The sequence below is a fragment of the Mastacembelus armatus genome, chromosome 15 (genome assembly GCF_900324485.2).
Source record: "Mastacembelus armatus chromosome 15, fMasArm1.2, whole genome shotgun sequence".
In the NCBI taxonomy this organism is placed as follows: domain Eukaryota; kingdom Metazoa; phylum Chordata; class Actinopteri; order Synbranchiformes; family Mastacembelidae; genus Mastacembelus; species Mastacembelus armatus.
This window is the reverse complement of record NC_046647.1, coordinates 9,106,213-9,122,816: the sequence shown is the minus strand read 5'-3', so window position 1 is coordinate 9,122,816 and position 16,604 is coordinate 9,106,213. Positions and strand designations below refer to the sequence as shown.

General features: G+C 41.1%; 1 protein-coding gene across 1 annotated transcript; it reads left to right on the top strand.

Annotated features, from left to right (window-relative positions):
- Positions 1–11,213: 11,213 nt before the first annotated feature.
- LOC113132090 (opsin-5-like) lies at positions 11,214–16,169 on the top strand. Its single transcript, XM_026309911.1, has 6 exons — positions 11,214–11,352; positions 12,009–12,214; positions 14,031–14,130; positions 15,120–15,224; positions 15,309–15,532; positions 15,702–16,169. Exons 1-6 carry the CDS (start codon positions 11,214–11,216, stop codon positions 16,167–16,169), a joined length of 1,242 nt encoding a protein of 413 aa, XP_026165696.1.
- Positions 16,170–16,604: the final 435 nt, after the last annotated feature.

Below are 16,604 nucleotides of genomic sequence, written 5' to 3'. Positions count from 1 at the left end.
GATGTGCTGTAAATTTTCCAGCTGACAGTTGACGGAGATTTATTGAGGTGGCTTAACCCTTGCAAATGATTGACAGCTTCCTTTTTTCGGTTGCGCGTCAGAGGCCTGCACCTCCACACTGGCTCATTGATGCTTTGGGCACTACATCCACTCAAGAGAAAACAGAATAGGTGATCATTTGATACCTCCAATGAAATAGCCCACCCTGTAGAGAGTAGAATAATAGTCAACACAGTGAGGACCTCTGACTGACTGTGCAAACAGTCTGTGAGTGTTTCTTCAAGTGGCCCAGTATGAAAACACCATGTGAATGGAAGAGTCTCTTACAGTAAACGCATGTCTTCCTTTTAGCAGAGATTATTCTTTGAGTATGTGGAGATAATTATAAACCAGACATTAAACACTAAAAGAATATAAATCATTGCACTGACTATGTGTAGTACCGTGTTGGAGAGTTGCCCTGAGTGAAAGTGTTTTTAAGAAGAGCCCGATTGTAAATTGTTTAGCCCTTGGAAACGGATTTCCTTCAAATTCTGAGACTTGGCCCGTTTATCACCCTTGGTTTAAAGATGTGGTTCAGAGCTTACACAGTGAAAAGCCTTCAGGGCTGAGTTCTGTCCAACTGGCTGCTACTGTTCCACCAGCCAGCACACCCAAAACATAACTCCATTTACCACAGGAGTGTTATCTTTCTCTCTCCTGGGAGGCTAGCAGTAAAGTCTAATCTCATATCCATTGGCAATTCAGTCTTTTATGAGCAAAGTTATTTTTCTTACTCGTTTATTTTTGGTATGTGTGTTGGTGGGTGTGTGACAGCAGAATAAAGACGTTGGTATATAGATACGTACATGTATATACAGATGTGAAAAAGACAAACATCCGTTTGTCTCTTTACAGAGATCAGCCTTAATATTTAGGAAACTGTTGAGCTAGATCTCCTGAAGTTTACACTTTAAAATGGCCTAAAGAATAGTTTGAAAAAATATTTTAAATGTTTACAAAATGCACCCATGCACTTTCCTAACCAGGGGTAAAGATCAATACCACCCTCATGTCTGCATGGTAAATATGAGGCTACTTCTCAACAGCTGGTTAGCTAGGCTTAGCATAAAAACTAGAGAAAGTGAAACGCAACCAGCCAGGTTCTGTTCATTATACATGATTCGTTTAAACCATACAAAATCTGGAGTGTAGAAACTACACTGTGATTATATGAAGGTTGGCAGAATCAGTTTTGATCAGGACTAGTTGCCAGTTTCCAACCAGCACATGACCCTCAATAAAAGCTGTTGTTATTTTTACATGACATTTTTTTTACTTAAGCCAAGCTGAATTACAGTAAATGGTCTAATCAGAGTGGTTTCAATCTTCTCATTTCCCAAACTTCAAACAGTTTGTTTTAGCTGTTGTTTGCACTCTAAAATCTAAAATCATGGACGTTATATTTCAGATGAAGTCAGCAGAATTTCTTTGTTTTATGATTTTACTAAGTGCTTATTGGACAATGCTATCTAATTTTAAATCTAAATGATATATTAGATAGGCTATATTAAATAGGAGAACAAAAAGAACAATTGTCCAAGTCTTCAGGGGCCACGGGGAGGTGTTTGTTTTTGCTGTAGATTTGTATTCATGGGAAGAGTTTACAGTAACCCTCTGTCTGTGGTAAGGTTAGTAATAGCTGCTCTTACAGTCTCACTATCTAATTTGGTGTGCTGCACCTTTTTTACAAGGTGTAGAATAGAAACAGCCTGTGAAAAAACATGGTTAGGTTTTTGAATGTGTGTAGATGACTGACCAACAGAGCGAGTGGATTGTTTGAGTCCATTGTGGATGTTGAAGAACTGTTTGTTTTTTGTTTAATCTGTCAGAGCAGACCTATCTTGCATCTGCATGCCTTAGAGTGAGCCAAGTTAAGCTAATCTATTTTATCTCCTACAGCTGCCTGCAGCCACAAAGCCGTAAAAGACATTGGTGGACAGAGGGGAGCAAACTCCGTCATGTCTGCACATGACCTGCAAAGCCATTTATCTCAGTAACCCCTGTGCAGTGATCAGGAGCCAAGACTTCATAGAAACTGTGTAAGTGTAGAAGAGTCAGTGCAGCTTGACAACACATCTCTATAAAGGTCTGTTTTTAGTTTCACATCTGGATAGCCCTCTACACTGGCTAGTCTCTATGAAAAAGCTAAATGAGACTACATGCATCTAACTCAGTCCTTTAAGTGGACAAATAGCATCTTCAGGTGATGCTAAGGATACATATATAGAATTTGGACTGAGGTGGACATGTCGAGACGTGGGTTTGATGCTGTGAAGGGTGAAGAGACTATGCTGAGGGGGACGGTGCAGTGTCAGGGTGAGTTGCAGGCTGCCCTGCGGTGCATTCCTTCAGCTTATGTGCAGCCAAAACACTTGATGAAAAGTGAAAGTGGAGAAAGGAACAAGCATTTTCACAATAATAATGCTGTGTCTATCTGTCACACCACCTTTCCCACTCCCCTTTTCTTCATATTTTTATCTCCTTTTGTGACCCTTCCCCTCGAGTCTTTCATGTGAAGACAAGTGTGGTGGTTCAGTTCCACCTCTGACCACAGTGAGACAACCAACCCACTCACATCTCACCCTACTTGTGAGAACACAGACTTTAGAGTGCAGGATTAAGTCTAATGTTTAAAGAAGAAAGAAACAGTCTAATGATAATTATATTATATATTATAGATGATGACAATCTATTATCGTTGTCAGATGTAGAGTGATGAGGAATTAGAGCAGCAATGAACACACACAGCTCTTAATTATTACCATTTTACAGCTATGTCTCCTTAGAGGACTAGAAGGCCAGATTGGGTGACTGAAGGTATCTGACTAGATATTGAGGCAGTGATCAGTCCTAAACTACCACTAAAACAAATCGAATAGTTCAGCTCTATGAGGATGTAAACAAAGTAGTGGACAAACTGAAGTTCTGACCCAATGATAGTGTGAACTGAAAAGTCAGTTGCTAGTTACATTTCATGGCAATCCTTCATGAAAAGTCAAGAGTTCACCAAGTCAGTACTATGCATGTATACAGACAGGACAAAGGCAGCGGATTAACCAACCAACACAGCAAATGTGATCTTTTATGAATATTAAAAATCAGGACCACAAAACACACACTCCTCTCTTATCCAAACAGTCTTTTGTTTGTGGTGAAATAGGTATGTGCAAGGATCAAAGCAATTAAATGTGGGCCTTTTGAGTATAATTTGTTTTGGCAGGTATTGAAAGAGTCAAACAGAACACACATTCCTGCTTTGGCATTTGTAATGCACCAGAAAGAACTGAAGCAGTTTACAGAATCACAGATTTGCAGATCTGAACATGTTGGCATGCAGACTGCTAGCCTCCTTCAGCGAATAAAACATGCGAAGGCAGCTTATTTACAGAGGTGAAATGTGACGTGTAATGTGAATTCAGTCCCATTAAACAAACTTCAGCAAATCTGACGAGTCAAAAAGTCAAAGAAACTCAAACATTTTACACAGTGTATCCTTCATGATGGAAGTCAATTTGATTGTGGTCACTGGTAAATGTCATATACCTGTTTATCATGAGTAGTGTAACAAGCACATCAAACTCTATCAAAGAAATCCTGGTGAAATGAGCCGACAGAGAGTTTTAGTTTCAGCAGGATGTTTCAAAGCAGACTGTCTTGGCCATAAGCCCAGGAACAGGCCTGGAGCCCTTTCATCTCTCTGTGTCCTACAGCGTCTCACACTGTCTCACAGCACTACTCACAACACACACTCATCACGTTTTCTGTGGCATTTTGTAGATCTTTACTTTATGGTAACCTGTGTCACTTTGTAGCTCTGTGGGGTAACTTGAAGTGTTCAAAAAGATCCAATCCATGACTCTGTCATCATATCAAATTTCTGGCAACATCGATTTGAAGAACACTATAACTCTGTGTTTATATTGCCGGGACTGACTGCCATAAAAAACATATTGGATCCGGCTCTGTCCTTAAATCTGGGCCTTGAATGTTTACATGTTGTCCAGGAGCGCTTGGTCAAGGAGCAGACCTTGACCTCTGTCATGTGACCTGTAAAACAGATGTCACTTTATTTACAGCATAGAGCCTCTGCTTGGGGGGCAGGGGGTGATGGAGAATGAGGTCACTGGCGATAATGTTTTGGAAATATAACACATGAACTTTCATGCAACTCCCTGAAACTCCTGAACTTTGCTGCACTGGATAAGTCATGAAGAAACCTGACCTTAAACATACTGTAGATGTTACTGAGGAGAAATATAGGTGGGCTCAGACACAGGAAGAGCTGGGTCTGGAAATGACTTTCAAGTTGATGCCAACTGAGAAGCCATGTTATATGGAGCAGAAAGAAACCCAGAGTAAGTAAATGATAACTGCAGTGATTATTAGATGTTTTAGATGGTGATTTTGATGTATCATAGGGTAGCACGGCACCACGGGTTATAAAGTTTAATTTGCACCACTGCAGCATCCTGTGTAAATCACCGTATAATTTAACCATGAATGAACCACTGAAATGTGCCAAGTGGAACTAATGATAACTGGCATCGTACTGCAACAAAGCCCCAGAGATTGTTGCCACAGCATATAAAAGCACAACAGATGTGTCATGTGTGTCTGTTTGCTGTGAGCATGAGCATATTCACATTATTATAAACATTGGAACTATGTGACGGGGTTGCTTACAGTGAATTGTGACCTGAATCTGCATTTAACTTTATTGAGCTCTTTTTTTTTTTTAGCAGTCCGGCCCCAAAATATTATTGATCAGTCCACCTACACTACTCTCACAGCGTTGTGGTCGGATGCAGCAGGAAAAAGCTCAAATACTCACTATACGTTACCTTCTCAGTACTGAAGGCACAGACACAGCAAGCATGCAGCTGGTAAACACCGTGGCACATTAAGCAAAAGAGCTAGAGGTTTCCCTCGGGAGGGTGAATATTAGGCACACATTTGCCAAGGTGTCCAGACACATTACTGCTTGATTATAATGTTTGTTAGTAACAGCTGGACGTATTAACAAGCAACTGTTTGCTGTCAAGTGGCCAAAAATCCGTTATTGCTCCTTTAAGAAACTGCTGCAGCTCCTTGGCTCCAATTTCAACCAAACTGCTGTGTTTGTCAATGTGCTGCTAGCATGCGTTCAATGTGTGCCATGCTGGGAGAGAGGAAGAGATTAAGTTACTAACTGTCATGAGTTTAATACCTGGGCTGAAGTGACAGAAGGAGGCATTATTTATGGGGTACAACAGATTGGGCTCCCCGAGGGATGTCTAAATTTATTATATCCTTCATCACTCATATTTCAGCACTCTGATTTATGACGGCTTCGATTCTATGCTTTGTTACTTTTGTAACGAGAGAGGGGAGGTAAGAACAATATCTAAATTATTTACTGACTAAACTGCTCTATCAGGGACAAACACTGTTAATATAAGACTTTATGTGACTGGTAATTTAAGTGGAAGCCCAGTCTTGCCAGGTGTTCTACAGCTGGGCGTTGAATGTTTAACTGAGTCACTATATATGGACAGTCTGGTATGTTGTCCAGGTGGTCAGGAAAACCTTTCCTTTTAAGTAAGACCAGGATTCAGAAGGTTGAAGCTTTACATATGGAAATGAACAAGAGAAAGTAACTCAAAAGACCTTTAAGAACTTGTTTCGCTCCATCTGAAGTGTGGCCTTCTGTACTCATTTACCACCTGCCTACATGCACCTGACTCGTACATATTTCTGTACATTAGACAAATAAAATGTCATCTGGTAATAACAAGAAGTAACAATGCACCTTTACATTTCAGCTTACATGTGAATAAAACACCACAGCCTACATACTGTACTGTATAATATTCCATAATTACAATTACAATGTGAATAACTAGTGCTGGATTTTTTTGTAAATGTTATGAAATGTAGGCTGGTCCAGGTTAGACTACACATACTTTCATGAATTCTGTACATCTTTTTTTGTGATCATTTCTAAATTGTTTTAAACTGCTCTGTATTCCTCTAATATCTACTTCTGTCACTGCAATGACCTAATTTCCTCACAGTCAATAACACAGAAGGTAAAATTGGGTTTTCCATGATGCAACACATCATTGATTTGTAAAGAGCATGTCAAATATTTTGATAAGGGACCCTGAGCAGTCTAAAAGAATAATCCGATAATTTGGGAATGTCCTGATCACATTAAACACAGTTACACACCCTCAGTACAACCACAGTCTGACCTGCTGGTCACTGAGCAGCTCCACTGGAACACTGCTGTTACACTTGCTGAACCCAGATTTAATCCTGCTGGTATGGGGCTTTGAACCAGCAGCCGTTGTTAATTTGCTTCCATGTTCAGAATTACATGTGAAGATTAATACCACTTTTTGTGTCTGTAGTGTAAATATGAAACTATCTTAGCTTAGCATACAGACTGGAAATTGGGAAATACATTTTGGCTATGCACAGTCACTTCCTGTGTTATCTTGTCTGCTTATATGAAAACAGAGTCAAGCTGTTTTTATGCTAAGATGAGCTAATAGGCGACAGACATTATTGTAGTACGTATCAAGTAATTCTCAAAAAAAAAAGAAAATGATCCCAGTTAATCTATACACCTAAACCACCTAAAGTGATGATCTTGAGTAACAACCTAATTGTGTCAAGGAGTATTTCCCTTTGTTCATTATTCCTTCTTAATTAGGCCCAAGCAGGCATGTGTCATGGGTCAGCAGGTGTGAGAACTGTGTCATCTTTAAGGATAACAAGTTTTTACTGAGGCGGGGGATAATGGTGTGGCCCCTGAACCTTCTGTCACACACGGGTCAACACACTGACCCTGATGGGGTTTCAGGACAGTTAAGAACATCTGTCCTGTTAGCAGGGTCACATGTTTTTAGGAGATTTTAAATGTTTGTTTGATGTAACTTTAATCCTGACTGACAGCTTCAAGCTCATTTGCACCAGTGGGCTCCTCTTTGAATATATACCCATATATATATATATATATATATATATACACATACACATACACATACACAAAGAGATCTGCAGTATTGTAAGGGTGAGTGTAAGGCTCCTGCAGCTGCGGCTCCTCAGAGAAGCTGGGTCACTAATCTCCTCCTCTCTTGAGGAGAGTATCCAGGGTCTGAGCACAAACATTTCACTCAGACAAAGAAGCTGATGCAAAGAACTATCTAAAATCTCTCCACAGTGCTCAGGGGTGCCAGCAACTCCAGGTAAGACAGCATGGAAGAAGAAGCCACAGTCTGTCAGATAAAGAGCTGGCCAGGCAGAAAAAGACCCTTGAAAATCTCTGGAGGTTTGAGTGTGTGCTTCAGTTTTCCTCTGAAAAATATCCATCCTATTGCATGCATATCCCAAGAGGATGCAGAATTTTATTTGCGGATTTTACATTTCCGCATCCGTGTTTTGGCAAAATATCCCCTTGATTCACATCTAATGTGAAAACCCCTTCAGAGAAGGCGTACATTCAACACTAAATGAGCCCTAGTTACATAGGTTACCTGTTTAAACAAACAGACTGGAGGAGAAACTGCAAACTGGATCCTGTTCCCAAGCCAAATGTTTGCATGTGGTTCAGCACCACAAATCCTGAGCCAATCCACATCAGCTAACAGAGAGACTGTGTTCACTTGCTTTTAAATGCATACTGAACCATTTATCTATTATTTTCCTGGAAGGTTTATTATGCAGTTTTGTCCAAAAATACTTCTAACAATAAAGCAGACTAATTTCCCCTTAATATAACAGCCAAAGATAAGACCAGTAGTATAAAGTGCTCCTTTCATAAAGTTCACCTAAACAGCAAAATTAAAGCTCTGTAACACCATGCAGAGTGATTATATTTTCAACAGCAATCTCTGTGGCTGCAGGTTTGCCTTGTCAGGCCGGGGCAGAGGACTGTTTTGGTGCAAGAAGAAAGATGAAAAACAGTCCAGTCTTTGTGGTTAAGTCACTGCATGAACTGTGGACACCTTTGCCTTACAAGGAGTATTTCACAAATCTCAAGCTGTGCCATGAAACTGTGGAGAAAAGTCCAAATCAGCTGCCCCATCAATCCGTTCCTGTGATTCCTATAGAATTCTTACTTGCAGCCCAATTCATATGTTGTATCAAGCTCACATATTAATACCAAAAGCTGTCCTCTGGTGAATAACAATGAATTCTTCACTTCTGTGCACTGATATTTGCCCTATGACTGTCAAACCCTTTGAGGAGGAGGAGGTATGAACCTGTCAGGCGAGCAGGCAGATGTGGTTAATAGGGTTTTACTGGATATGTGCCCTCTTCACCTGTAGGCCAGCTGGATGCTCCTTTAAATGAGCTGTCCTGTTTCTGAAAATAACCAAATGTCCCTCTACTATGTTTCTTCAGTTTTTACTTATTCCTTTTGGTTTACACTAAATCATCTGATATGTCCACTGACACAGAGCAGATTTAAGATACTTGTTAACATTACTGTCACAGGTCTGTTTTTCTTCTTGCAGCAAAACAGTCCTCTGGCAGTGGCTTGACAAAGAAAGCCTGCAGCCGCACAGCTTGTTCTCCATTTTTACAAACAACATATATAAAAGACCAGATTCTGGCAAATCTTTGCCAAGATTTCACATCTTTGAACAGTTGTGAAGCACAAGGATGTATAGAAATGTGTGTTGCTTTGGACGACACTCTGTGCAGAATCGTGCACGGATTGACCGAAAAAATGACAGGGAAGCCATTTATCTCCGTACAGTGTAGAGCCTTCATACAAGCACTCCCTGTGTCGCTTATTTAGTGACAGGGAGAGAGAAAGTCTGTAGACCCGTATTGGTCTCTTGACTTGGTGTACTTCTTCTGTGAAGAGAGGCTTTGTTGCCCTTGGACAGCTTGTAGCTTTTAACCCACACCTCCATAATAGTATCTGTGTCTGTGATTTTCCATTTGGAAAATTGTGAGCTTTTAACCTCACAGAGAGAGAAGGGGAGGGAGAGACAGAGTAATCATCATAAGTCTAATGATACAGTGGTTTACTGTGGCTGCACTGTGATCGCCAAGCTTCTCAAAGCATACAGGCAACAGTGAAGCTGAGTTTGGTGTCTTGCTGCAATGTGCTGTGTGCTAACACCTGGGCGTTGTACAGCGTAGTGTGTGTCTTTTCAGGAATCCTCACATGTAAAAATATATACAGATTCATTTTGGCCCAACACAGATTCAGTGTTCAGGTGACTGCATACTGATTACAAGACCTGGCCCTAATACCGATTAACACTGGTTCTCTTGACCTTACCACCAACTGAATGCAGATTCCTCCTTGGCCCTTGGCCTGCTAGTTTAGCCACAGTGTAATCTCAGTAGCAGATGTCCTCAGCACTGACAGCACAGCAAAGTGCCGCTCACTTGCTGCTGGGTGAGCTAATCTTCTCACTTTCACTGCCACTCCTAACTGCTGTAGGTGCGATCAGCATTCATTAAAATGATATTAACAACAATGCCATGACGTCACATTAGAAACAATACAACCTGTCAGGCAGCATAGCACATTAACATCTGACATTATCAGCCATGAGCTTTGTCAAGTTTGCTTCTAAATCAAATAATCTGTGTCACTGTGGGCTGCACACGCACGGATCACCGCAGAGCTGAAGCTGTGCTGTGTGGCATCTCTGGCTGGAGCTGAGTGTTCAGTGTTTTCTCTTAAATGGATTCAGAGGTCCACTCTCCTCACGGCTCCATCTCGGACTCTCTGGACCAGCTATGAGAGACTGGAAGAAAAGGTTTGATGAGAAGGACCCAAAAGCACAGAGGCATCTGGCTGCAGCAGCAGTTTGTCCCCTGACATCCCGAGGGCCAGCAGAGTGGCTCTGTGGTGCACAGAGGAGGAGGGGAACAAGGTGTACTCTGTGATCTAAACATGGGCTCAAAGGGGTGGTTCAGGTTACCCCTTTGGTATGTGGGTAGGTGTGTTTCGAGGAGAAGAAAGGTGAAGGAAGGAAAACTGTAAATTCACAATGGACAAAAGGGTTTTAATCAGTAAAATTGCACCAACATGTGTTCCCACAGTTCCCCAAAATCTGCTATGGCTTAGCATGCCTTCATTGTTTCGTACTATAACTCTATAAATCATACTGGAGGGTACCACATGCTCCAGCAGTGCCAGATGCTGTCATGATGACGTCAGAGCACAGTGGACTTGTCAGTGCACACATTATCTCACCCTGATGTAATTAGACAGTATGATTCCTCTGGCTTTAGTGTACATTAAGAAGAATATGCTTTACGTTTTAGCCAGGTGCAGTCACACTGGCAGGACTAAAGTCATCACCTGCATGACCCTTTCTAAATGGAAGTGATTAGTGAAAACTAGAACATGTCTCTGGAGAGGAGGTGCCAGTTCATGCTCGCTGGTGTAGGATTTATGTTCAAAAAACAAAGGGGTTATTTGAATGACTGTAAATTGTTGCCAGAGCACATGGACTGTTTCCACAATCGGACAACATAAAGTGACAAGATGTGTCTCCGTGTTGGTCTGTAGGGTCTCTATTTCAACATACATTGCTAGTGGAGAGAGTTAAATGAAAAGACTCATAACTGTACAGTAAATAAAAAAGCGACGGCTGTAGCCTGTTAATTTAGCTTTTGCACAAATCCTGGAAACACAAAGAAGCACCTAGGCTGGTTCAAACTGCACCTTCAGTACCCTTTAAGGTCTAAGCTAAAACTAATTGCGTTGTGCTCTAAAAGGTGTTGACGTCATTTGAAAGAATGTTTTTTATGACCATATTAACATGACATACTCTTCTAAACTTGCACCTGCATTTTGATAAATTGTTAAGCAATGGTGAAAGTTTGGTCTCTGCTGAGGGCCATAATATGTCCTTAATTCATTTAAGCTTAATGAAACATATTTCCATTAGTGCACCAGCTGACCAGACATTTCCCTCCTTGCTAGGATTTTTACCCAAAAACTATCTGCTTAAATGTTAAGACATAGATAGGATTACAGCTGCAATCACTTAGACAGTGAGTGGTGAGGTATTAGTGACTAAGCTGGATTTACAATGCACTAACTGGCCATCCCTGCCGGTGTAACACAGCGTTTGGTCCGAAAAGCAGAAGAAAGCAGAGCTGCTATAGAGAACAGTAGAGATTCATGCCTTGGCATCGAAACTCAGGCCATGGAAATAACGCTGAAGGGATTTCCTCTGAAGGTAGTGAATATTCCATGGAGGAATAACAACCTCAGTACTCTGCGGACAGACACCCCTCTGTCCGAACAAGGAGAGATCATCATTGGCGTCTACTTGTTAATGATGGGTAAGTCAACCGTCTCACTGGAAACTCCTAAAACTTGAAATGTAGGGTTGCCGTGTTTCATTTTGTATATTTTGTGTATACTTCACAGTGACAGCTCAAACATTGACATATAATTTCAGGAGCAATCACTGAAGACAAAACAAAACAAAAACAAAAAACTCAAACCTGTTCTGTCTTCCATGACTCTGTACTGAAACAAATATACCTCCGAAAGAAATTGTTTTAGGTCAAATATTGCAAGAAAGAGTGACACGTTATTTAAGAGTAGACCTCAAAACAACTGTTGTCTCTTAAGTTTCCAAAGGCCAGTCCACCACTGACACCGACAATTTGGTTTGAGTTGGTAACAGTGTTTGTCTGTGGGTCCATTTCTATGAATGCAGTTGAGGGATTTTGTGCAGCACAAGACTAAGTTATAAAACAAAGGCTTTTGGCCACAATTATCAAATAACAGAAAGAAAATGATTTAATTCTGATCCTTCTCTTCTCTCTCCACTGTTCTAGTTTCTGTTACATTATTATTCATTTTCACATTGTACTCAACTCTACTGCAATATGTACTACACTATAGAGGTCTGTGCTATACTGTGATGTACTGTACTGTCAATGCTGTCCCATCTAGTAACTGAATGTACTGTTTGTCTCTCTGTCTGTAGGATGGTTGTCCTGGTTTGGAAACAGTTTAGTGATGTTTGTCCTGTACAGACAGCGGTCGTCATTTCAGCCAACAGACTTCCTCACTTTAAGTCTCGCCATCTCTGATGCCAGCATCTCAGTATTTGGCTACTCCAGAGGGATCCTAGAAATATTCAACATCTTCAAGGATGACGGATATTTGATCACTTGGATCTGGACCTGCCAGGTAAAAGCCTCACCAAGACAGCTCTTATTAAAAATAACATTTAGACTACAATTAGTGAAATCCCAGGAGCATTTCTTTGAAAGCAATGACTGTGCAGAGGGAAAACGTGCATATGCAACTGTTGTCCTCCCAATCCCAATTAATGAAGTACATTAAAAGAATCTGTGGAAGTCTTACAGTAAAGTAGGTATTTGTGTGAGCGTGTATGTGTATGTGCATGAGATTATGCTAGTAGCCACGTGGGCGGGAGGTTAAATCTGTAATAAGATTATCACAGTAGAGGCCTTGAAATGGGTGAACTATTTGAACAGCATAGTACCTGTCAACAACAGGGAACAAATACAAGCAGCGGGGGGGGGGCATTTGTTGCTCTTATCGTTCTAAATTAAGACATTTATATAAAAAGATTAGTTGTTTGTAATTTCCAACATTTCTGTGTTTTCCTCCTCCCAAAGCCAAAGCTTGAAATGAAATAGTTGTCATGCTTGGAATTCATCCAGGATATTTTTCTTGCTCAAGGCCAGCTGTGGTAGAAGCTGTGCTAGCGGTGCCACAGCGACTGAACTCTCTGAGGAATCATACAAAAACAAGCCGGTCTAACCCAAACACTTTCAGCCTTCGACGCATTAACTACTACTAGAAGTCCGAGTTAGACAGGTCTGCTGCTCTTATAGGCTTCAGTGCAGCCACACAGATGACCTCAGCTCCCAGATATTCAATATCAGCTTTTTAGGTGAAGGAGAAATATTGGGATTGTAGCGCACCCCTGTCATTTGACCTTCCCCTGAGAGGAGGAACGCCAGAGGTAAATAAGGGAAAAGTAAGAAGAGACAGAAACAGAGGGAAAGAACAGAAAGGTGAGGGAGACAGGCATGCAAGAAGCATTAGGAGATTACTGCATGGTGCATGATGGGACACGAACAGTTGCAAGATGGGCCCTGTGTGTTGAACCCTATGGGACAGGACATTATTGAATATGACAGACCTTCATGGGACCCTTTGATGTAACAAAGGGGAATACAGATATGAGATTGTCAAAGCAAAGCAAGTTAATCTATTACTGATGTGATATTTGTTCTGTCAAATGGAATTCACAATGTATATTCTTGTGAGCTGAGGCAGATACTGCAAGATGAGCTGAGAGGATCAAATCACAGACCTCCAAGAAGCCACTACCTTCATGCACATGGCCCTGAAGTCATATGAAAACAGCAAATGTACAATGTACCAGTTCTAAATTAAAATCATACCGGCCTAGACATTGACAGTGTAGTAATCAGCCAAATGTGAGCATGAAAAAACGTGATGACCGACAGTAATAGGATTAGGACTAAGGAAGATAAAGAAAGTAATCAGTGAGAGACCTCAACTGATCCATGTCACCTGGAAATGGCACAGCAGGGGACTGGGTGTCACACAGTTGGAGTCAGTCTGAAGCCCAGTGATATAAGTCCCTTTAAGAAAAGCTGTGCTTAAAAGATGGCCTTCTCTATCAATGGATGTGGAATACTAGAACACTTCATGGTTTGATGTATTACTCAGACACCTAACTTTTTTTTTTTTTTTTTTTTTAAAAAGCCTGCGGCCTGCATCAAAAAAAGGATGTGCACTCTGTCTGGAGCACATTGGCCAAAAGGCAGAAAGAACTGTTCATCTGTAACGTCTCTATCAGATAAAGTGTAAAGCAAAATGAACGAAAAAGAGAAGGGTCTGGAACAATTAGGCAGAAAATGGATACACACCCTGAGGCTTCACTGACAACTTTAAAGACATTTTAAAGCACAATTTACCAACCCCTCTCTCTACCTCCTTCCAGGTAGATGGTTTCTTCACACTGCTCTTTGGCCTTGCAAGCATCAACACTTTGACAGTCATCAGCGTCACCAGATACATCAAGGGATGTCATCCAAACAAAGGTCAGACCTAACCTCCCTAAATTGAAGTGACAGAACATAAAGAAAGCTTCAGATCAGTATCTCTGCCTTCCTGCATTACAGCCAATCGTATCTGTCACTGAAAGTGTGTTTTTCAGTGCTAATGAAACCTTATTACGACTTCAGCTGTGGAAATGACTGCAACCTGTCTCCAGCTATTATATTTACACTTCTCCAACGTGTCATTAAGTTAATTTAAGGTGACATATTTTCTATTTTCAGGTGTAACTGATGCTGAAGAATGTCTTAATTACACAGGAACAGGGTTGGGCAACTGCCTCTGTTGTCAGTGTGATTGTTTTTACTGTGTTTAAGGTTTTTTAGTGAACATGAGCAATATAAACCTGTTTTATTTTGTTTGTTTGTTTTTTTTTTACATTTGAGGTTAAATTGTGGTGGTGCATGTAGGATATCATTAGCTGGATTGATTTTCTGAGCTGCCATTACAGAAAACTGCTCCTGACATGAATCTAGACACAGTAATGCAAAATAAACAAATATATTTAGTCCAGTAAAAACTTTAGGTATGCTTGTGCAAGTAAGCAGCAATAACTATTCATCCAGCCAGTAACCCATAGCAATAAATGTATTATATACAGTATTGCCGGTCCTGTTTTGGAAACTATACTGCACCTACTGTATGGTATCGTGATATAAAATATTTGAGCGTTGCTCAGAAATAGAGCAGACCTTCCCCTGAATATAACTTTGTGTTTTTTCAACAGAGGTCCTTTTCATTCGAAGATGTTTGCAAAGGCTGTTAATATGAGAAAAGACCTCATTGTTCAATAAATGTCACAATCTTGACATTCATAACAAGTCAAGAATGCTGGATCTTTAAGTGCCTCTCACTTTTTCTGTCCCAAATTCATAACATTTAACCTTTATAACAGCACACAGTTCTCCAGCTGTTTTGCAGATATGGAAACATTATGCTTCAGTGTATTATTGTTATTTCTATATTTTTACAGCACACTGTATCAGCACAAACACTATTGCTGTTGCACTCATCTCTATTTGGACTGGAGCAGTGTTTTGGTCTGTTGCTCCACTGCTGGGCTGGGGTAGCTACACAGGTCTGTCCACACACACACTCAACAAATAAGAATTAAGCAACATAATCCTTATTATGAGCCATAATCTATTCTATGATTCGCTAGATCGAGGTTATGGCACTTGTGAGGTGGACTGGTCCAAAGCCAATTACTCCACCATCTACAAGTCCTACATCATCTCCATCCTCATCTTCTGCTTCTTCATCCCCGTGATGATCATGCTCTTCTCCTACATCTCCATTATCAACACAGTGAAAAGCACTAACGCCATGTCAGCTGACGGGTTCCTCACTGCCCGTCAAAGGAAGGTGGAGAGGGACGTCACAAGGGTATACAACTGGGAGAGAAAAGTTATTTCTGTGGTTTCTATTCGAAAGACATGGTTGCAAAAAAGTAAAATGAGACTCTTAAAACTCTACTTTAAAGTGCCCTCTCAGCAATAAACCTCCTCTGATGTAATGCCACTCCTGACAATTGTTCCCTTATGTTTCCCTCTAGATTTCCATTGTAATCTGCACAGCTTTCATCATGGCCTGGTCGCCATATGCTGTGGTATCTATGTGGTCAGCCTGGGGCTTCCATGTGCCAAGCACAACGAGCATCGTCACCCGTCTCTTCGCCAAGTCTGCCAGCTTCTACAATCCGCTCATCTACTTCAGCATGAGCTCCAAATTCCGAAAGGGCATCTCTGCACTGCTGCCATGTACACAAGAGTGTAAGGATGTGGTGCGTCTGCAGCACTTTAAAAACATCAAACCCAAGGCTGAGGCCCCATCACCGCCTGCGCTTCCTGTTCAGAAGCTTAAGGCAAAAGACACCGCAGGAGAGCCGAACCAGTCCAATCGTGACAGAGACTCAGGGGTCAGCAGCCCTCCTCAAACTCCTCCATCTGACACGCTGGAGGTCTTCCACATCAACTTGCCGTCACACATCGAAACATCAGAGTACTGGTGTGACAGGCTCTGAAGACTGCTCCCATTTGAACCAATACTTGAATTACAGGGGGAGATTGAAAGTATTTTTTTTTACTTTTTGGTCTTACCCATGTCAAAGTTTATGTGTAACCAATATTAATAATAAATTAATTTCTAAATCTCAGCTGGGATTTCACATCTGTTGGAAAGAGTTTTCAATTCCACTCCCGTTTATGGCCACATAGAAATACAATGCCTGAATCTCAACATGTGTCCAGCTGATGAAATGTCCAGTCAGTAACATATTGAGAAAAAAGATGTGCAAAAACATCTGGAAACACTGAAGTATCCTGAGCTGAGGCATGTGACGGAGTAGTAGTCTGCCATTTCCCCTGCTGTCCTGCCATCAGAGCTGCCATATATCCCACATTCCCCAGAAGATGCTCCACTAAGGACTCTCAACTACCTATAACCTAATGTGTCATTC